This window comes from Trichomycterus rosablanca, chromosome 11 (assembly GCF_030014385.1).
Source record: "Trichomycterus rosablanca isolate fTriRos1 chromosome 11, fTriRos1.hap1, whole genome shotgun sequence".
Lineage (NCBI taxonomy): Eukaryota > Metazoa > Chordata > Actinopteri > Siluriformes > Trichomycteridae > Trichomycterus > Trichomycterus rosablanca.
This window is the reverse complement of record NC_085998.1, coordinates 35,889,841-35,913,486: the sequence shown is the minus strand read 5'-3', so window position 1 is coordinate 35,913,486 and position 23,646 is coordinate 35,889,841. Positions and strand designations below refer to the sequence as shown.

Sequence of the window (23,646 nt, the reverse complement as noted above, 5' to 3'; positions counted from 1 at the left end):
GGTCATTAGATTTGTCTTTTTTACATCAGCCACGGCACTATTGACCAAAGAAGTGAGCATAATGACACACCGTGGCTGATAGAGAAGACCCTACATTTACATTTTCGACATTTAGCAGACACTTTTATCCAAAGCGACTCATTTAGGGTTAAGGGCCTTGCTCAAGGGCCCAACAGTGGCAACCTGGCAGTGGTGGGACCTGAACCAGAGACCTTGCTAGACCAGACCTGTTGAACCGTGATCAAAAGCAGTATGTGGAACGATATGTAAATGTGATAAACCTGAGTGTATAGTGAGCTTCAAAAATAACTGCGTGCTGTGTTTGGTTTTTAATGTTTTGAATAAACACTGAATTTTTATTGTACTCAGTATGTGTTTGTATTTGAGTGCATCAGTGATGCTTCTTAATGCTGAATTGATTAGCAGTTCCTATTAAACCTTGCATGCAGTTGGGTATTAACCTAAATCATGTCAAAATTTGTTTTGGAATGGATAATTTGGGCTTAAATTAAGGTTGTGAAATTGCTTTTCCAAAGTCTTAACCTCAACCCTATTTTGACTCTATATGGCCAAATAGGTAAAGTTGACTTTTTCAGTAGTGTGGTAATCTAATCCCAACATGACATGCACCTCAACTGTCTCTCTTCAGTAAGATATTTTGATAACAAAGATACCAAAACAGGGTGTTTGGGTGTTGGATTTCCACACACTTTTGGCTTTATAGTAAACATATAAACTTTATAATTTAACATAAATTTACACATACAAGAACACACAAAAACACAAAGACAGATAAAACAAAGTCTCTCTCTCACTCTCTTTCTTACGTTCTTTCTCACATTTACATTCACATATATACTACTCACCCCCTCCCTGGAAGCAGATAGACCTTGACGAAAGGATCTGAATATCCATTGTTGTCTCTTGGTGCAAGGTTTCGGGCTTGTAGAACATGGACGATCAGATTACCCATATTCTTGTCATAATTGATTTGAAGCTAAAAACAAATTATCAAATTTTATAATAAGTGACATTAAGTTATGTTTAAACAACAGTTATATACATATCATTTATGTTTCAAGTTATTACAATCTTTAATAGATCATTATAGATCATTATTTGTGATTGTAAAAAAAAAAAAAATAATAAAAAGGAGACATGTGGACTTACTTGAATTTCACCTGTGATTGGATGTGACTGTGATCTTGAAGTGTCGCCAGACTGAGAATAAACAGAGACAGAAAGTAAGGTATGGTTAACATCTGTAATATTATTATTGACAGATGTGGGTTCTCATTGGCATTTGTCCACAGATCTCTGTTTTGTTCAGCGTGTGACGTATGGTACTAGTTGAAACCATCACTCCAGATCAGTCTCAAGTTTTTTAGATGTTGTACCTGGTTTCTTTGCACATTTTAAAACACCTTTCATAGGGTTCTCTCATCTATTTTCCTCCTATCACTTCTTGAGAACATTTCGAACTGTTTAAGTCAGGATGCCGAGGCTTTGGAAATAGTCCTGCACTCATCAGACTGCCATTGCTTATGACTGTCACTGTAAAGTCCTGCTACTTCTTCTACTGTTTTTCTTATATTTATCTATATACCCTTCTATATCTATACGATGCACACATAAGCTGACACACACTCACACACATGCACACACACACCTTGTTGCTGTGGCGTTTCTTGCTGACAGAGGGGGATCCGGGCTGCCCGGGGCTGGGCACTCCACTGGAAGCAGCAGATGCTGAGGCTGAATGAAGGTGTCCAGCTTTCTCCAGCACACTCAGTACAGAGGTGGGAGCCTGCTGCTGAGAAACCTTCTGCAGCTCCGCAGCCAACTGGTTAGGATCGACACCTGGAGAACGCTGAGGTTCAGCTGTAACACACACACACATACAAAAAAGTATTGTTTTTTTTGGTGTACAATTAAGTTAATTGCAACAATTAGGCTTTTTAATAAATTATAAACATTGTGCTAACATAATACAGTCTCTAAAATTCCAAGAACAGATTACCGTGACAATTACTATTAATGAATTTTTATTATTATCATTATTATTATTTATAAATTTTCTCTTAGTGTAGTCAATTTGTCTTCTGCTGCTGTGGATCCCTGATTGCGTTCGAGGGTATATTGCTGCTCACATGCCCTCCAACGCATCCCTTCTTTAGACCCGTGCTTCTGCACAGGCACCTCGGCCTGCTAACCAGGGTCCTTGCACAGAGTTTGAAAACCCCACCCACCTGGTCCGGTCATTTCCCCACCCAGCAGACACAGTGGCCAATTTGTGTCTGCTGCAGGCACAGCCAATTGTGTCCGCTGGATGGTGCCCAGCCGACCGGTAGCAGAGTCGAGATTCAAACCGGGTTGTTCAGCATCTTGCCACTGATTAGCGGGTGTAATATCCCGCTCTGCCACTTGGGTAGCTCTCCATTATATTTTAATAATAAAACATCTCCAGTGTAAAGCTGAACATGCTGTTACAAGAGAACACAGATTTACGTTTTAAAACCGTTGATTAAATGTGATCTGTAGTTTTCTAGATATGCAGTTATATAAAATATGATTCATTTGGTTCTTTGACTGTTCGGGTTCAATTTGAGTTTGGTGTTCCTGTGTTTTCATGTTAGGAGAATCTAGTTTCCTTCATCTTTCTTTGATATATGATTAAGTGAGCTGATAGAAGCATCGCTGCAGCAGCAGGTGTTATCACAGATGGAGAAAATAACTTTTTAAGATGAACACCAAATGCTTTAATAATCTAAAAGCAGATCAGTGCTGCTCTAATGCACCGATAAAATAAACAACATATTGGAGGCACACATGCACTGAATGTTAAATTACTGAGAAAGTCTCACACTATACGGCTAAAAGTATGTGAACACCCCCTTCCAACTGTTCAGTTCGGGTGTTTTAGCCCCACCGGTGTTAACTATAAAATCAACTATATAAAATAAAACATTCGCTTTAAATTAGCTGTAAGGTCGAGCATGACTATGTCTTTTTGCACTTTAGGGTCCATGTTTAACAGGTTTGGAGTGGAGGAAGTCCAGTGGTGTGCACACAGCCCTGCCCTCCACTACTTTAGACATCTTTGGGATCTTTTGATAAGTCAACTGTAAACCAGACCTTGTCCAAACACAGCACTGCTTATAACTGTATTAGCTCTGCATTAATGCACATGTTTTTGAAATGGGATGTCTAACAAGCTCATGGTAAGGCGTCCATAAACCTTTGGTCATACAGTGTAGCAACAACAACGTGAAACTTACCAGGTTTTAGATGAGACTGGAGCTCCAAGCACTGAAGGTTCTCTGAGTCTAAGCACATATTTAAATCTCTATGGCACAAACAGAGAAATAAACATTTTACATTTTATTTGGTAGAATTTTGGCTCTAGCAATGTAAACTACAGCAACAGAAAAACCAGCCACCTTTAACCATGTTTGTCCTAGTGTAACACTGTTGTCCTAGTGTAACTAATGTTTTTCCTGTAAGTATTTAATTAATTCATTTTTTATTTAGTTATTTACTTTGTTTTACTTTGCATTGTCCCCTTTTCCTCCTAGATCTAGGCGTATCCAGACCAAGGAGAGCTGTAGACTATCACACCCCCCCTCTGGCACGTGTACAGTCTCACAGAGAGCCGTATCTTGTACAGAGTGCCACATACTGCTGTATCTCGTCCATCTTTCATGCAGGCACCTTTACCACCCATTTGACATACTTAATTGTGTCTGTTGGACATCCCACCAAGTCAACTGAGTCAACTTGAGAACTCGGGTATTTAGCATTAGTTGGCTTGCGCATTAGACTGCTGCACCACCCGAACAATACAATGTTCCAGTGCACCAAACCAGTGCACCTATAAGGGCATTTCACTGTTTTCCATTTTCACTGTATTTTTTCTTATTGTAGTTGCCAGTTCCTTCTGGCTACAATCTACCATTTTGGGAGGATGAGACTTTGCATGTGTTCACTCCCAATCAAGATACTGCATCTCGTCCTATCGTGGCTAATGCAGTGTTGTAGGGCAGCTAAGTACACTTGATACTGGATATTGCTGCCCATGTTCCATTTAGTTAGCCAAAAGACAATAACTGCCTAATTGTGGGACAGTAGAATGTCAATTTTTTTGCTCTCTTGGACTCCCTGGCAGAGTGCTACACTACAGTCAGGACTGATCTTGCACTTTGTTTTGTGCAGGTTCCTAATGTCACTGGCTTGACATGAATAATTATTACTATTAAAAAAGGAAAATTAAACATTGCAACTTCTTATTTCAGCTTTGTGTAAAGTAAGTAAGACTTGCATCTTACAGGCGCACACATATATCTGCCTCTTCACTCTGTTGACACACAATGCTCTGGACTTCCTCATAAGTCTTTCCTGTCAGAGGGATTCCGTTCCACTCCAGGACCTGCATTCCTGCAATGAACAGAAACAGAAACACGATGTATTTAATCAAATACACACAGACCAGATATTAAAGGTGCAAACAGTGTATCATCCTAAAATCAATCAAACAATCAAATAATAATTCAGCTGGCTTGCTCTGTTGTTTAGGTTCATGTTTTTAGGTTCTATGTTTAACTGTGGTTTGGATTCCTAATGCTTAATCATACCTTTAATAGATAATCTTTTATTGTATTTATTTACCCTGCTACTTGTTGCAAAAAAAATTTTCAACCATGGGTGACATCTTTTATAATGAAATAAGGTGCAGTTTTAATGTAATTTATTTATCTATAAATGTAGCTTTTTAAATACATAATTTATGATACTTCAATATGCACAACAGAACAAGCTTGTGCTAAAGAGAAAAGGTCTCTCTTTCACTAAGTATTCACTTACTGGGACATATAGAGGAGTTAACTGGCAATTCTACCCACTATTAAAGCTATTAAACAGTATATCAGTACATCAGTTAGTATTATAAGTATTAACGCATAATAATTATTGTGTAGTATGCAGTTTGGGACACAGCCCACTGTGTATTGACTTGCATGGACAACCAAATATTAAAAAAGTTTTGTACATTACTGGAAGATAAAAGATCAATACATTTCTAATGGGTGATTACTACAGATCTGCACAATCTGACTATGGACAAATAAATACAAATTCAGGTTTAAAACTTAATTTTTAATATCAAGTTGCACTTTTAGGTGCATACATGTAGACATTTGTGGTGGTAGTGGTGTATGTAGTATAAAACATCTGTACTTATTTGTTACAGCAGTGGTCCCCAACCTGTTATGCACCACAGACAGGTTTCATATAAGATATAATTTCACGGACCGGTGGGGGCGGGAGGATTTAAAATAGAATAACTATACTGCTCACAAATGAGCTTTTTTTGCTGCAACGAGACACTGTTACAACCTAGGGGTGATTAAAAACAATAGCACCCATAAAAAAGTAGTGTTTTCATTGCTGATGTAGCGCTCTCTAATAATTTATTCTTTCTGTGCGGCGCGTTAACAAATGACCCACAGTGGTTGGGAACCACTGTCTTACAGAACTGTCCAGTCTTTAAAATTAGTTCATTATTTTATTAACAATAAAAACATTTTAGAAATAGCTGAAAAGTCATTAGAGACTCAAACCATGCACATAATAAGTCCTGCTAGTAAAGCATACAGCCACACACACACACACACACACACTCAGCACTCCTTTCGAATTCCCTTTCCTAATACACACCACTCAATAAGAGGAAAAGTGTCCACCAAGAAAGAACAAGAACAAATAAATGATGATGATGAAACACTGCAAACGCAATCACTCCCGGAGCCAACTCCTCAGCACTTACACAAATGAAAGCGAGTCCTCAGGAGATAGGCCCTTTGATTACGGACCTCTTCCACAGCTGAGACAACAGAAGAAAATCATTCTCATGTCTGTACTGACCTGATAAACCAGCCCAACCACCAGCTCAGGTTTGTCAATGTAAAAACACAACATAACTTTAAAAAAAGAAAATAATCTAAAATAAAATAATGTGATGAGTTCAATAATACTTGCAAAATCATGTAGGATAACAAAATAATATATGTAAAATGTGTTGCAGTAAAGTGTGCTGTGGTGGGTCTTTAAATTACCCTAATTCACAAACCAATTACACCTCAGCCCTTTGTTATGGACAAATGACCTTTAGATTTTTTCTCACCAATTTTCTGACAGGGATTAGAATCCATTATTCCCTTAATAACAGCAAGTTATCTTGGTCCTACACACCATCACACTACCCCCATATTTGACAGCTGCTTTTAAGATGTAACATGAAAGGTTCTGTGACTTCACAGAAACACAGTGAGAGCCATTAACCCTGAAGGAAAGAAATGCAAACAGTGGAAAACATCTGAAACATCTCATCAAGACCTTTAGATCTGTCTAATCTCATGTAAGGTCAGTGTTCGTAATACATTATGAAAGGATAGCCAGGAGAAAACCCCAGCTAACCAAGTGGAACATGCTGGTCTGACACTCGGGATAAAAAAAAAAAAAACAGGATGATCCCCAAAACTCCTGGGACACTGCTGAAAATATGACAAACTGTAAGAGAGTAAGCAAAAACACTATTTCTTAGTAAAAACATTATACCAGCTTTCAAAAATGGCTGTGGTTAAATGATGGTGTTTGGATGCTTTACTGCATCAGGACCTGGAAGCCTTAACCATTAATAAGGGAACAGTGAATTCTACTCTGAATCAGAAAAATTCAAGTAAGTGAGGTGAAAAAAACTTAATTTGATTCCCAGAGTGCATGTGAACCCAATAATAATAATAATAATAATGCATTGTGTCATCTATTTATAGACACTGTATATCACATTGTTCCCAAATTCTGCAGCTTTCTAATTATTCTGTGATGGTAAACCCACTTACTGTTCTGTTTATACTTAAAAAAAAGAACATCTGCATCATCTCTCCTGTGTCAGAACCCTGAACTATGTATCAGTTTGGAAATATCTTACAAAAATTTGAAGATCTTACCCTCTAAAAGCTTTCCATTCAGCTCAGCCGTGCCTGCAGATGACAGCTTAGAAATGTACGCTCCGATCTCTCCATTAGTTCCTGGAATCTCCTTTCCTCCGACTACCCGCACGCCAAACCCACCACCTAACAACCACATCACAATGAGTCAAGTTAGTATTTAGCCTTTTGTATGAAAAGCAAAATACTTTAAATGCATATCACATTAAAAACTTGTATTGTATGCTAATGGTGATCATGTAAAGAATACCTGAGACACTGTGGTCCCGGGGGTCTTTCTGCAGCTTGATCCGAGCGTGAGGGAAAGGATAATGCAGAGCTTTTATCTGTAACAGAGCATGCAACATTAGTATTTGTACAGCATATATAAATCAACAAGATAAACATTAAAGACTTGTACATTTTGTAAAAAGTTGAAAGGATTAGAACTTTCCAGACAGCACATCATTAACTTATTAGCATCAGAGCCTATACGAATTTAATATGATGTCCTACAAGGTTCTGATTAAGGGCCCTTTTTGTTTCATGTTCTTAGCAAAAAGTATTAAATCAATTTAGTCTGTTAATTTACATTTGTGGCATTTAGCAGACTCTTTTATCCAAAGCAACACACAACTGTGACTAAATATAAAATTCGAGCAATTGAGGGTTAAGGGTCTTGTTTAGGGGGTCCAACAGTGGCAACTTGGTGAAGCTGGGACTCAAATCAGCAACCTTCTGATAAAAAATCCAATACCTTAACCACTGAGCTAGCATTACCCACCATTGGTAGCTGCCGATTATAAAACCGTAGTTATTTCCTTTTAACTTCTTGTAATTTTGTTTTGTTATGTAAGTCTTAAGCTGCACATTCATCCAGGTCAAATCACCTGTTTCTTATCACGTCCTGGTTGAGGTCCAATGCGTCCCTCACGAGGCTTATCAAACCAGTCAGTCTCCTCATGCTGCAGGTGGTAGGCTTTATGGATGAATAAAGCAAAAATAAATTAATGTAGCACTAAAAAACAACAAAAACTACAAAAAAGTCTAAATATATTGTCCAACATGACCTGTTTTACCCACATGAATACTATACTACATGTGTTTTATGTATATGTGTACAAAAATCATTTTGAGAACATTTATTTAAGATGGATGTAAATCAAAAGTTCTAAAAACAACTGAGCTGATCTTACAAGAAAATCAGAATGGGACCTAGTGTGGGTCATGACACTGCATGACTAAAAGACAGGCAGGATTCTACACATGTACAGATGTAAGAGCATGCAAACGATACCCCACACTAGGAGCTGTTTCACACACCATGCATTGAAAGTGTAACAAAAAGACACTGCTGGTTCAAACTTTAGTGGCCAAACATGAGAATGAGATCCTTTATTTACAATTCAGCACAGAAACAATAAATAAACACACTGAAATCTAGCCTACGATCTGAGGTGGCCGATTACCAGGCTCTGGTCTATTACTGAAGGATCTGATAGGCAAGAATCAGCTACAGTTACATATCAATTAGATTATAGCTGCACAATTCAGATTATAATATTATAATATAATCATACATTATGAACAAAAACAACTTATCCATGTTTAAATCTACACAGTTGTAATTTTTAAACCACCTTTTACTTATAAAAACTTTTAATAACCTGACATCACATTATCAACTTGTCAGCATCAATAGAGATTTTTCAGAGCCTATAAGAATTGCATATGGTGTCCTACAAGGTTCTGATTTAGGGCCCTTGTTTTTGTTTCATGTTCTTAGCCAAAAAGTGTAACATCAGTTTAGTCTATTAATTTACATATTTAAAGATTTCACTATGATTAGACCTGTTTTTACAATCACTGAATGATTTGTGTACATCTGTTGATTGTTTTTCAAGCTAAACCAGCATACAGATCAATATTGAGGGTACACAATTACAGAATGTAGCCCATTTGTTGCTCTTTACACTTTGTCACCCCACTCCACCCCAGTATATATAAACGTTTTTTTTTTTTTTTACTCATACCTACAAATAATACGTATTTCTGATAATTTAACAATGCTCTCATACCCTATCTCACACACAGTCATGCAAGTATTTATACGTAACTCTTGTAAATTTTTCACTGTTTTCACTGTTATCCAAAGCAACACACAATTTTGACTAAATATAACATTTTAGCAATTGAGAGTTAAGGGCCTTGTTTAGGGGCCCAACAGTAGCAACTTTGTGGTGCTGGGGCTTGAATCAGCAATCTTCTAAAAAGTCCAATACCATAACCACTAAGCTACCATTACCCACCACTGGTAGCTGCTGACTATAAAATCGTACGTATTTCCTTTTAACTTCTTGTAATTTTGTTTTGTTATGTAAGTCTTCAGCTGCATATTTATCCAAAACACATCACCTGTTTCTTATCACGTCCTGGTTTCCTTGCATCACTGACATGTTGAAAGTAAAACTTACTTCCGCTTTTGCAATACTTATAAAACTATTAAATACTGACATTATATCCAGGCCACCTTATCCAGATTACCACTAATCTACTTCTTATTTCACTTTTCATTTGCGTGTGAGAATGTGTTGATCATGGTATGAATTTATGACCCTTTGATGGATTCAACTTAAATCTTAACACACTGAGATCGGGCATTCCAACATGTCAGTGCCATGGTACGACAGTTATGTAAGCATAAAGATATGCATGTGCCATCGTTGATATGATCAGATCATGTCGAGGTAACCTAGTGCAGAATATGAACATGAACACCAGGATGGGGCTGAGGTGCACCACAGAGAAATGCCCATCGTTCAAGACTATGAGACGCATGGAACGAGTTGATATATGCTCAATGGGTTTTTAAATGTGCAATAAGTCTCACCTTCTACTTTCCAGCTAGGAACTCCTGCTGTGACATAAGCAATGCATTTTCAGTGGATTTGTAAACAAAAGTATTTACTTATCATGACTAGCCAGGTAAAAGCATAGTATAAACAATGTTGAGTGGTGTAAAATATGACTATTTAAGATTTCATGAAGCTGGCGGGTCTTTAATTTAAATTTGTAATACCACCACACTTGGTCAGGTTCATGGTGGGTCCAGATGTTTCCTGAAAGCAGTATCACAGCCTGGACAAGATGCCAGTCCATTGTGGGGCCTCAGCCCTGATGGACCATTCTCAGCATCTCAGTAATTACACTAACATGCTAATTCTATGGTAGTTTGTGTTGGTGGTAATAAAGTGTACAGTGCAATAGATGGGCCATGGACATTAATTGTATACCCAGAACGCTTATCTACATGATATGTGTAGTTTAAAATATAATCAGGTGTTCCTAATTAAGTGCTTAGAGAGTGTATATTAATCACCTTTACAAATATATATATATATATATATATATATATATATATATATATATATATATATATATATACTGTATATATATACAGATCAGCCATAACATTAAAACCACCTCCTTGTTTCTACACTCACTGTTCATTTTATCAGCTCCACTTACCATATAGAAGCACTTTGTAGTTTTACAATTACTGACTGTAGTCCATCTGTTTCTCTGCATGCTTTGTTAGCCCCCTTTCATGCTGTTCTTCAATGGTCAGGACCCCCACAGGACCACTACAGAGCAGGTATTATTTAGGTGGTGGATCATTCTCAGCACTGCAGTGACATGGTGGTGGTGTGTTAGTGTGTGTTGTGCTGGTATGAGTGGATCAGACACAGCAGCACTGATGGAGTTTTTAAACACCTCACTGTCACTGCTGGACTGAGAATAGTCCACCAACCAAATATATCCAGCCAATGGCACCCCGTGGGCAGCGTCCTGTGACCACTGATGAAGGTCTAGAAGATGATCAACTCAAACAGCAGCAATAGATGAGCGAGCGTCTCTGACTTTACATCTACAAGGTGGACCAACCAGGTAGGAGTGTCTAATAGAGTGGACAGTGAGTGGACACGGTATTTAAAAACTCCAGCAGCGCTGCTGTGTCACACCACCAGTGCTGAGATTGATCCAACACCTAAATAATACCTGTTCTGTAGTGGTCCTGTGGGGGACCTGACCATTGAAGAACAGGGTGAAAGCAGGTTAAAAAGGTATGTAGAGAAACAGATGGACTACATTCAGTAATTGTAGAACTACAAAGTGCTTCTATATGGTAAGTGGAGCTAATAACATGGACAGTGAGTGTAGAAACAAGGAGGTGGTCATCATTAATGAATAGATCAAATTCATAAGTATTCTTATTTCAGTGATATAACCGAGAACTACCAAATATTTTACTTTGCATCCTCTATAATAAATTAGTAATAATTATTGGATAATATTCAAGAAAAATGACTTAATCACTTATTATAAATGACAGGATCCTATATTCAAGAATGAGAAAAGAGAAAGTGTTTAAGGAATGAGCAGAACTGAAACAAACAGAGCACTTACATGCAGGGAAAATATTTAAATACATCAATATTTTAAGCATTGATATATTAGGTATGAATAAAACAGAACAAAAGAGCAAAAAATTGTTAAACATAATAATGTACAATATTATACAACATACATTGAGACAATTACATAAAAACAATGACATATGAGCAGGTATGAAACAATATCAGAACACACGTCCATGCATGAGACACATTAATCAAAGCTTTTTAAGTCTCATCACAAATTTACCTTCACTGTCTGACATAGCTCCCTGTAGGTCATCCATAATGAAGGCAATGTCCCTGTCATACCCCCGTGTTCTTGATTCCTCTCTCATATGCTGCTGTACCTCGGGCAAAGAGTGACTCGACCCAAACTGATCCCGGGAATCGGCAGAAATAGGTGGGAGTGGACCCGCAGATGCCCTCGCCATACCCATGGGTTGTCCAACTGGGCTTAGTGGGCTCTCTTCTTCTGAATTCTGGGCCACAATGGGAATACGGCCCCTGCTCTGGCTGATCGGTAAACTCGTTGGTTTTGCCCTTGCTATACCAAACTGGGACTCCATGCCTTCACCGTCTGTTTTTAACCTTAGAGAAGAGCTGGAGAGATCTCTTTTAATTGAAAGGTCGAGTCCATATACAGAGGATGGCCTGGAGGAAGGTCTTGACCGGGTGCCACTGGGGTAGGTGCCATCCTCATGGAGAGAGGACCTCAAGCTTGGGCCAAGGTTAAGTGAATGAGCAAGGCTCAGTGACTGAGCCAGATTAGTGCTAAGTGTGGAGCCAAGGTATTTCTGCTGCTCAGCCAGGTTCTTTCTTAGACCAAATGTGAGCTCATCCTGTAAAAGCCTTGCTCTGCTGGACAGTCCACCTACTGCTGAACCAGCAGAGGACAGAAAGCTGCTGTAATCAGGTTCCAGGTCTCTACTCTCTTGTATAGGGGAAAACTTTGTTACTTTAGGGTCAATTAGTGTTCTTTTATTCTTCAACTGTTTCTGGTAAAGGACTGAAGCTGAAAGCTGCTTAGCAGCTTGTTTTTCTAGCGTAAGCCTTCCAATACTATATTTCTCAGATTTAGGAAAATGTCTAAAACTGTCAGCATGAAGGTAGTGAGGGAGGCCTGTGAGTTGGTCTAGACCATCTGTGCCCCTCCTAAACTCCTGCTTGATTTGCTGCTTCAGCAGCTTTAACTCATACGGCTCCTCCATCGAGTCCTCCTCTGGCTTACCATATGAATGTAACCTGGAGGAAGCCTGTAGAGGTCCAATGAAGTCAGTCACATCTGTTGTGCGGCGAACATCTGCAGCTCTGAGCAGCCGGTCACTCTTGCTTATGTCCTTATCAGGGACGCTGAAACTTGAGCTCAAGCCTGTGGAACTCTTCGTTAGCTCACCTATGTCATCAATCATTACATAGTTCCTTGCATTGTGGTGCTCGATGTCTGCGTAGAATGACTCTGCTGAAATGCTGGACATTGGACTGCTGGCCATACTGCCTCGTTCCTCAAGACCCATCCTCAGGTCTATACTATATTTGCCTCCGAGATGTGAAACCCCATAGGCACTTTCTGTGGATGTGGGGACAATTATTAGAGGCTGATGCCGTATGACCTCGTAGTTACCCATTATCTTTGGCTCCAAATCAGAGAGGGTGTTTTGGCAGGATTTCTGTTGCATTAAAAGGAGCTGCGAGGCATGGTCGTAGCCAGTTTGTTGGGACTGTTGACTAAGTGTTGGTACTGATGAGTACATGGACTGGGTCTGATAGGGGGACACCTGTTGGTGATAGAGGGATTGCTGTTGATACAGAGTCTGCTGGGAATAGTGACTTGGAGTCTCACTTTGAGAGGCATACTGATAATGAGAGTATGGACCCCCCATTTGGGCATACTGTGGATCAGCTTCAGTCTGTGGAGGGATGAACTGGTCAAATTCTGACTGAGGGGCAGTCCTTGGGCGTTCAAGTCCGTGACTATTTCCCCGTGCCTCTCTATTATTACTAACCTCACTATCAGACATATAGTCGCGCTCCTCTGCCACCCCTTGTAAATAAGCCCTCTCCCTCTTTTCCCTTTCTTTCAGTAAAGCCTCCTTCCTTCGGTTAATTCCCATTTCGAGATATCTCAGCTTTGCATCGATCTCTTTCTCTTCCTCGTCCAGTTCTGCTTGCTTTTTGCGTAGTTTGGAAGACTCTCGTTCGACCAAATCTAATTCTTTGTCAATGTCTTGCAGAATTTTCGCTCGAGCCATCGTTGTATTTCTGCACATTCTTCTCCGGGATGAACCTGTACTGTATCCCAGGCTGCCAACCATGGTGTCCTCTTCCGGTGGTGGATGGGGAAGGGTGCGCTTTATTTTCTTTTGGGTGCCCAGCGAGGAACTGCCATGGGAACCCTTGCTCTGGAAATGAATATAAAAAATGCAATTGTGTTATGTCTTTAATTTGTTTTGATTTCACATAAATCAACCGCAATAAAATGTAATTACTCACTCTCTGTCTTAACCGCTTATCCAGTTAGGGTCGCGTGGGGGTGCTGGAGCCTATCCCAGCTTTTTAATGGGTGCAAGGCACACAGTAACATCCTGGACGGGACGCCAGTCCATCGCAGGGCAGACACACACACACATACACACACCCATTCACCTATAGGGCAATTCAGTGTTTTAAATTAAACTGACTGCATGTTTTTGGACTGTGGCAGGAAACCAGAGCTCCCGGAGGAAACCCACGCAGACACGGGGAGAACATGCAAACTCAACACAGAAAGGACCCAGACCGCCCCGCTTGGTGATCGAACCCAGGACCTTTTTGCTGTGAGGCGACCCACTGAGCCACCGTGCCGCCCAAAATGTAATTAAAATAATCAAATCTTGTATTCATTACAACTATAAGCTTCATTTCCCCAAATCATTGGAACACAAACATTGTTGGATGAACTGTTATAATTTAGATTTATTGTCTATCATAACATATGTACATTCAATATTTTTATTATTTGGAGATATATAAAATGTTATTTCATGTCATTTAACTGTGCGATCTGGCCTCCTAATTCCATGTTAGTGATTATGATTAATTTTACTGATGACTTCCCTGTGCCTCCTGGGTTCGATCCCTAGGCCGTGCGGTCCGGGTCCTTTCTGTGTGGAGTTTGCATGTTCTTCCGTGTCTGCGTGGGTTTCCTCCAGGAGCTCTGGTTTCCTCCCACAGTCCAAAAACATGCAAGCAGGTTAATTGGAGACACTGAATTGCCATATAGGTGAATGGGTGTGTGTATGTGTCTGCCCTGCGATGGACTGGTGCCCCGTCCAGGGTGTTACTGTGTGCCTTGCACCCATTGAAAAGCTGGGATAGGCTCCAGCACCCCCATTGCAACCCTGACTGGATAAGCGGTTAAGAAAGTGAGTGACTTCCCTGTGCCCATATAAGTAATGCTAGCTTAACTGCGCATCTGATGCTTAAAATAGGTTGGCGTCCTGACATTCAAGAGACATTGGATCTATAAACTCTTTAATGGGTGCTGTTAAACTAGCCGTATTTATAAGGGCACAGAAAAGTCACTGGCTGTGAACAGTGATGGTCACTAATTAGTAATTAGCAGACCATGCTACAAGATTAGAGTTTAATTACTCTTCTACACCATCAAATTCATTATTAATATGGCTGAATGTAAATTGGTCCAATCATTTACTTGCAAAGAGAAAAAAGTTCTATAAGATCCCAAGAACTTTAAATGAACTAATTAATAAAAAAGTTAAGGAAGAAGGACTTACAGAACCAGTATCTGAGTACTGGTACATGATTCTTTCATCAGACGTGGGACTGAGACACTTGGGATCAGACAGAGATCGTTGTGAAGCCTTTAATGACCTTGGGCTACTGGGGTGTCTTGGTGGTTCAGGTGTAAGCATCTTCCTTGTGCCTTTTCCAGGAGATACAGGTGAAACTGGTGAATACAGTGACTTTGAAGGTTTGGGTAGTGAAGAGATCGTAACACCGTCTGTTTTTAGATGGGTGTTGACACCAACTTCTACTGAAGTCGATCTCTTATCAGTGGTGACATCAGAATCGCTCTCTGTATGTCCGCCTCGGTGGAGGTCAACCATTGTATCTACTTGCGCTCGGACTGGTGATCTCGTGATGGTTCCAGAATAATCTGTCTGAACCGAGATCTCAGCAACAGTTTGGATTGCAATGCTTGATACTTTGGAGCCCTTGACCCTTTCACCATCTGCATATCTGCTAGAGCGAGACCTGCGCCTGCTCCTAACGGGGACTTCCCATTCATCCTGATCTTCATCATCAGTCTGTACACAGCTGTCTACACTTCTCCTACTCTTCCTCTTCCTGCCAGTGTATGGCCTTTCCACTTCGTCCTCATCATCTGTCTGCATACTACATTCAAAAAAAATTCTGCTGCTAAATTCTACATTTTCTTCAGTGTCCTGCTTGGTTGTTGAAGGCAGTTTCTCGGAAACCGGCTTTTGCTCTGTTGTTTCTTCTGAGTCAAGTACATTAAAACTTCGCCTTGAAAAACCACCAGGTGCGGTGTGCCAACCTTGGCTAACAAAAGGGTCGTGGGCAGTGAGCTTAGACGATATAGCAGTGTCATCCTTTACAGGCCAGTACTGGCCATTATCTCCTTTACAAGATTTGGGATCCAAGTCACTTGATTCAAAACCATACGGATATTTCTTCTGCTCTTCTAGTTGTTTCTGTAGCTGCTGCTGAAGATGGTGGATTTGCTCAAGCTGCAGTTGCTGCTGGGCAAAGGTCTCCTGTTGCAGAATGAGATGGGCCTTGCGTTCCTCTTCCTGTTGTAACAGGAGCTGCTGTTTTATGCTCTGCAGTTCCTCCAGCTCCTTTTGGACAATTAGCTGTTCCTGTTCGCGATAACGCTGTATCTCCTGTCTCTCCCATTCCAGCTCTTCAGCCAGACACAGCTGTTTAAGCTTTTCTAATTGTAAAAACTCATGCTCCACTTGGTATTGCTGGCTCTTACTGTCATCCAAAGTTGGGAAATTTGGGGAAACAAGGGCATCAAGTGATGCCGCAATGGCCTCAAGGGTAGCATCACTGTACAGTTCCGGGAAGGCTGTTAATGAGGGTAGCAGGTTGGCGAGCGCAGCAGGCAGTATATCCTTAGACAGCGCAGTTTCCAAAAACATTGACTGGCTGCTTCCACTGTTATTTATGAGATCATATGGTAAAGCCTGGTTGTGATGTGCTGAATATGCCTCCGTTATATTGGTGCATGTTGTACTAAATAGTGAGCCTGGCTGGGTAGTAATTGCATTAGTAGATTGTACGGGTGCAGTAACAGACGAGTATCCACCAGTTGATGATGTTACTATAGTATTGACCCCAGAAGACATTTCCTGAGTATACTGAGAGGTGGTTACTCCAGCCAAAGCCATATTTCCTGTTTTTGAGAAGTCCAGGGCTTCATCTGTAGTTGAAAATGTACACTTTAGTCAATTTATTGAGCAGTCACAGCATTTTTTTTTTAAAAGGACTACAAATAAGAAACCAGCACACATGCAAAAGGTCACTCGTCATACTAGCATGATGCAAAGCCAAAACACTGAGGAAGAACACGAAGGCACATGCATGCATCTGTGTAAAAAGGTAAAAAAAAAAAAGAACAAATGAATGTAAATAACCAGATCATTCACATAAAAATATGAAAAAGCAAGCTTTAAACATGCACTGCAACACCGTAATACTGACCTTTTGAAAGTTTTGCTGATGTCAAATCAATTGCCACATCTGGTACCTCCTTCTGGTAAGCAAATCCATTTTTCCTCTCATAACTGAACAGCTCTGTTGCTTTTTTATTACTCTCAGAAACTTTCACATTACTAAGATCTTCAAGTTTTCCAGTCGTAGCATTATCATGCTGATAGTCAAACTGGTTATCTGACGCTGCGGTCACTGGTGGTTGTATTCCGCAGCTTGAGGTAAATGGAAGCCGATAGAGGATGTCACAGCACACTGTTCGCCTCCCTGCTGTCAGATCTATAGGTGCATCATCGTCCTCAACGACACTTGTAACCACCTCGGAGGAAGAAGATAATGCCACTATCGTTTTCACCGGTTTTGACATTGTGAGATCTATAGCTCCTGCTGCAGATGTTTCCATATGAATAGGTGTGAAGGTAATTGGGGCTGTTGTAACATGCAAAGATGAAGGTACGGTGGTTTTGGTAGCCCCACATGATAGATTAATAGGAATCTCTGAAAAGGTTGTTTGTTTTGGCTGGGAATTTACTGGTCGGTAAATAATCTGTGCCAGTGGCTGAAATGTATTGTTTGTGGTTAACGGCAGAGGCAATGCAGTTCCACTTTCTAAATTAAGGGGCCTGCCAACTGTAATGACTTTATTATTATATGTGATTGTCGTAGAGCAGGTTACAACAGTTATACTGTCTGTCACAAAAGACATAGTTGTGGCAGGAGTCAGATTTACAACCTCTGGCTGCACAGCAGTTGATTGTCGACCACATGAATCATTTGAAAACTTCTGCAGACTTGACACAGGGGCTGTTAGATCCATTCCCTTTTCAGTCATTGAAACACTGACCTTTAAGGCTGTAAGGTCAATAACATTCCCAGGATAATGCATTTGTCCATTCTGTTTAAGTGTTGTTTGACTTTTTGTCATTTCTGGCTGCACTTTGCCTGTCACATAGGGAGCCTCTACTCCGTCTTGTACAACAGACAAAGTGGTAGTTCTTTGGACTTCAGTCGTAATCACTTGCGCCACAAGATTAGGTCGTGCATATTGGTGCTGTCCAATTGACGCAAATTCAGAGGGTAGTTGACTTACGCCTGTCAATTTGTCATCAGGCGCTCTTATTTCTTGACTTTCAACTGATTGTGCAAATGAAGTAATTGCTACTGGTGCTCTTGGTATTTCTTTTGGAGCACCAACCACAGACACCTCTTGTTGTAATTCAAAAGGTTTTTCATGCTCAGAGAACAAACTCTTTGCTGGAGTTGTCTCCTCTAAAGCTGATACAATTAGGATTTCCTCCATTTCTAACCCTTGTATAGACTGATTATCTGTAGACAATGGAAGATGGGTAATTGCTATAGGAGTTTGCATCAGTTGCCGTTCAAACTCTTGCCTTAAATCAACATCAGATTTAATGGCTGAAGATGTCAAGCCCACAGGCACTTCTTTTGTCAGCAGTGATTCAGATACCGTAGTTACTGGTGCTGCGATTTGAGTGGAGCATGCTACTTGACTTGGGAACACACTTGCTACATAATTAATGGTTGATTCTGTGGTGACAGTAGGTACTTCGGTCACAATTGGTGCTACAACGGATGCATGTGGCGATGTAACAATTGGTGCCGAAACCACTGTCGGCCCAGCTACAGGTGGTGCAGAGTAAATTGCTCCCTCCTGATAACTTTCCTTTTTGACTGGGGGCTTTGCTATCTCTATCTGTGGCACAAAAGCTAGACGTGATGCCCCGATATGAGGTAGTGAAACCACACTTGATGCTGAAGCAATCTCTGATGGGACTGTCTCGGCTTTTGAGAGAATCACTGTAGATGCAGCATGTAATACTGCTTTTGGTGACACCTGCACATTTTGTAATATAATTGGTGGTAGTGGAGGTGGTGGTGGTGGTGTCACAACAGGCACTGATATCACTTTTGGAGGGGCTGCTACTTCTGATGCTGAGACTATGGTCAGTGGCGTAGTCACTGGCGAAGCAGTAAACACTGTTGGAGAGAAAGGAAGAGCTTGTTGCTTAGGTGTAGGTAGAGATGATTTACGTATTGGAGCTTGGGTTGTAATAGATTCTACTGGCGATCCTGGCTCTGATGGTAATGTTATTACTACATATGTCTCCAGGGTTTTGGCAAATCTTGGTGACAGCGGAGATTTTGGTGATGTGATACTGCGTTTACTGTCAACCGGGGCAGGCAAAGACAGTGAAAGGACTTTAGGGGGTTCTCTTGTTCTTGGTAAAGTTGCAGCATGACCTATATGAGCAGTTATAGGTTCTTGCCTTTTGTGACTAAATACCAAACCGGCAGGTTTACTTAATGGCTTCGGAGGAACTGGTGGTGGTGATTTATGGACTGGGGATACAGCTTGCTTCACTATTGCACCAGGTGCTTGGCTGGTTGTACTTGTAAGAGACTCATGAGTATCTGTAAAGCCTACTGGCATTGGAACTGGCATCTTAGGCAAATTGTCAGAGGGTAAAGCTGGTGGTGAAACTGTAGGTGGTGGTGGAAATTCAATTACTGGCTTATCTGCTCTTTCACGGGGGACAGTTATCACTTGAAATTCAGGTTTTGTTGACAGAGAAGTGAATTCACTTGGCATACCAGCTGTCAGTTTAATATGAGGATCAGCTTCTGCATTAACACCATTAACTTCAATGGCTATCATGGTCTGAGATGGTAATATAGTAATTCCACTCAAGGTATCTAGTCCAGGTTGAATACTATCTTCCTCTGGTTTTATGTCTACTATTACTGACTGAATGGGTTGAGAAGACACTGTTTCAAAAGCAGTTGTGTTTATAGAAGAAACCTGTGCTGAAGAGGGTATGTCTTGTACAACAGGAGGTGGTGGGACTGTTGTTGTAGCCAAATGTGATATATCTGTATCAGGAACATGGAACGGGATCTGAATAGAAACTGTAGATGGGGCCAAGTCTGTTCTGTCTGCAGCTATAGCTGTAAAGGACTCAAGGTGAGACTCACCTAAACTTGTCGCATTTGATAAAGGTGGGCAAACAGAGGCCTGTTCCACAGAAAACAAAGGAACACATGCTGCAACAGATGTGCTTTCGGTTGAAGTGAGAACATCTGTTGTTAACACCGAACTTGTTGGAACATGAGGAGAAGAAATAAGTGGCCGACTCATAGTATAAACTGAATAATCAGATGTTGTAGTAACTAGATGTGGAATTTGAGCAACATCTGGTTGTCCAGGTCCTGGAATGATGGCAGGAGATGGATGTTCTATTTCAGCTGACACTAGCGTAGACATTGATTCTAAAGATGGCACCATAGCACTGGATGTTTGAACAGAAGTTGTTGAATAAACTTGTGGAACTTGTGCTGTGATAGCCAGAGCTTGATTTGAGACAGAACTTGCAGTTGACGCAGCAGTAACATTTTCGACCACTGGAGTTGGTTCTACAGCTGATTCTGGAGATGCAGCCCCCAACGGTGGTGATTCTCGCTCTGGTATTGTAACAATGACAGAATCTGAGATAGACGCTGAGGTGAGAACAGGTTTCGAAGCTAGTGGTGGTTTAGAAACAGACACTTCAGTTGGTATGGTGACCTTGGATTGTTTTGAAATTAAAGATGGTTCAGGAACACTAGTATCTCCTGCGTAAGAAACTTGTGATGGCCTTGAAGCCAATAGTGGTTCAGTAACAGACACCCCAGCCAGTTCCTCCGTCTGCTGGGTAGATGTTAAAACTTGAATAGGACCAACTGATTCCTCAAGAGAACCTGCAATAAGAGGAGGTCCTACCAAGACTGGGGGTTCTGGCTCTGATTCAGAATCATTTAATGAACCTGGAGATGTTGCAGCACCAGATACAAGAGTTGAACAGTCAGCGATGTGTGTGACTGGAATGGACTCTTGGTCTGGAGTCCGTTCTGTAAGCGGAAAGGATGAAAATGAAGACACTTGTTCTAAAGAAAGTTTTGACGGAGGAACTTCACATACCACAGATGTGGGTTCAGACTCTATTGTTGGTAACTCAACTAAAGATTCTGTAACCAAAGCATCTTCATTAGAGCTGTCATCACTTTGAGTAATGTCACCTGACAAAGCGGGTTCATGCCCTTGAGTAATTATATCTTCATCCTCAGGTTCTTCTTCACCAGAAGAGCACTGGGTAATTTTCAGGTCAGGAATAGGGTAGAGCGCTTTATTAACAGAGAACTCCTGAGATGTTTCCTCTGCTGTATAAGGTTCCATAACAATCTCCAAAGGTTCAGCTGCATATTCATCCTTGAATTCCTCCTCTTCATCACTGGAGGGAATTAAAATTACTTCAGGGGAATCAGATTCAGGAGACATTGGAGATAGAGGAGTCAGAGGACTTGATTTTGAAGGACTTGTTTCTGGTGTTATAAATTCTTCTTCCCCTATTGAGAGTTTTCTATCCTCAACTAGGATCTCGTCATTTTCTGATATGGTCACATAGCAAACGTCAGCGACTGAAGAATCTCTCCGAGTGTGTTCCTGCTGAGTCGACTGATTTTCTAGCATGAGCTCTTTCTTTGCATGCATCTCCTCATAGACCTCATCTGGTGTTCTGAGCTTTCTTACTGTATCTTCAACAAATACAGTAGTCAAAAAGTCATGGTCAGGAATCCCACATTCACCTGCTGAAGCCTGTGCCGGTTCCTCCACTAATGACTCGTAAGCATAGTCCTCTATCAGCATGCCTCCGTAGAGTGGCTCAATCTCAGGTGGGGTTACTTTTCTTGACATATCAGAGAAATATTGAGCTTTTAGCATCATTTCTTCATAAGCCTCCTCTGCAGTCTTTAATGGTTTCTCAGAAGCTAGATATATAACATCCTTTGGTTGTGGTCGGTGGCTAATAGTGTCTCCTCGTTCTGTCTCGAAAATGTTAGAGAAAGATGACTGCTCATATAATTTCATTTTGTAATCTTTTTCCTCCTCAGAAGACTCCTCTTCAGTTTGAGATGGACCTTGCCAATGCTTCACTTTCCTTTGATGCTTGACCACTACACGTTCCATCTTTTGACCTGGGACGCAACCACTTTCTTCATCGAATGAGGATATTGATGTAGGTGATGCAGTTCCAGGTGTGATATAAGATGCCTGCATACTAAAGGATCCATCATCCTTAGACCTATCTGAGTCCTCGGTTAAACTCTCCTCCTCAGTAATTAAACCGACAGGAAGTTTTAGCAGTACTCGATGTTTACCGATGTCACTTTGCTGATCAGGTAATTCCAAATCCTCGTCTGTGCTCATTTGCATGAGCTTTGCACGCATGAATTCTTCGTCCACATATTCTGGGCTGAGTGGTGAAGTTTCTTCTTCTCTGGTGCTTTCTGCCGAGCCAGGATACTGCTTTGCGATAAGTGTTGCTTTAATATGATCTAAGTCTGCAGCGGTTTCCCTCAAAGATGATTCAACGGCCCTTTGGATTTCTTTAAGCTCTTCCTCAGCTGAACTGTATGACTCAGGGGAAATTGTTATTGTATCGTGTTCTTTTTGCTCTTTTTTGCCGTCCACATTCAAATCGTTTGACTCATCTCCTGAAACTGACAGCGGTGTATTTTCCAGGTTACGAGCCTCATCTAACTGAAGCGTGGGTTCTTCCTCCATTTTTCCTGCCTGTGTGACAAATATGTGTATTATTTTTTTCTGCAATTATAAATAATGCAAATTCTAAATGTTTATTTTAATGTAACACACTGTCTAATGCCAAGTTCCCACTACACAACTTTCCAAGTCGTCAGGTCACTGTACAGTTCACACTACATGACTGGATCTCTTGTAATCGGGAGTCTTTCAAGTCGGTGTGGCTTTCACACCACACGACTGATCAGTGATAGGGGGATTCATACTGGAATCGCAGGCGAGCTTCTCTGGTCTCCCAAACTACATTTTGTCACGAAAACAAACGCGAGACGTGACGAGAGGTTTAATGATACCACGTCCAAAAATGCACGTCAACAAGTAGCGAACGATCAAACTTTGTGCGCTGATGTGTAGCGTAAAATAAAAGAGAAAAAATAAATTAATCTGAGTGGATTTGGCTACGTGACCAGCATGGATTGTTCTATAGTGAGTTGGAGGTTAATAAATATTTTTTGCAATGCAACATTGTTGTTATGTTTTGTAGTGAACGATAAGGTCAGAAATACTGTAAAACTTGTGTGTGTGCCGATGTATTCTGATATAAACTATATTATGCCCCTGTCCCACCTTATTACAACTCCTCCCCTGCGTTTCCCCTCACCCCGTTCTCATTGGCTGTTCGACATAGCGCTCATTGTCAGTTGGGCGACTCATTTCCAGATATTTGACCAGCTAGATATATTTCTTCAGTCGCTCAGATCGAGTTGTTGAGCAGTTCACACATAGCGATTGAGAGCCGAGTTTTGATCGCCAAGCGAACGCCGAGTTGCTCCCGACCAGGCGGCAAGCAAAAATCAGGCTAAGAATTGTG

At 40.8% G+C, this 23,646-nt stretch overlaps 1 protein-coding gene across 1 annotated transcript in view; it reads right to left on the bottom strand.

Moving 5' to 3' along the window:
- The window catches only part of pclob (piccolo presynaptic cytomatrix protein b), a 78,531-nt gene that overhangs the window by 11,582 nt on the left and 43,303 nt on the right, over positions 1 to 23,646 (bottom strand). The window contains exons 22-32 of the mRNA XM_063004354.1: positions 17,171 to 22,808; positions 15,214 to 16,889; positions 11,688 to 13,839; positions 7,874 to 7,962; positions 7,255 to 7,330; positions 7,005 to 7,130; positions 4,326 to 4,434; positions 3,279 to 3,346; positions 1,670 to 1,881; positions 1,171 to 1,221; positions 867 to 997 (exon numbers count right to left, since the gene is read on the bottom strand). Coding sequence (XP_062860424.1) covers positions 867 to 997; positions 1,171 to 1,221; positions 1,670 to 1,881; positions 3,279 to 3,346; positions 4,326 to 4,434; positions 7,005 to 7,130; positions 7,255 to 7,330; positions 7,874 to 7,962; positions 11,688 to 13,839; positions 15,214 to 16,889; positions 17,171 to 22,808 — 10,328 coding nt within the window. The remainder of the gene's footprint in view (positions 1 to 866; positions 998 to 1,170; positions 1,222 to 1,669; positions 1,882 to 3,278; positions 3,347 to 4,325; positions 4,435 to 7,004; positions 7,131 to 7,254; positions 7,331 to 7,873; positions 7,963 to 11,687; positions 13,840 to 15,213; positions 16,890 to 17,170; positions 22,809 to 23,646) is intronic.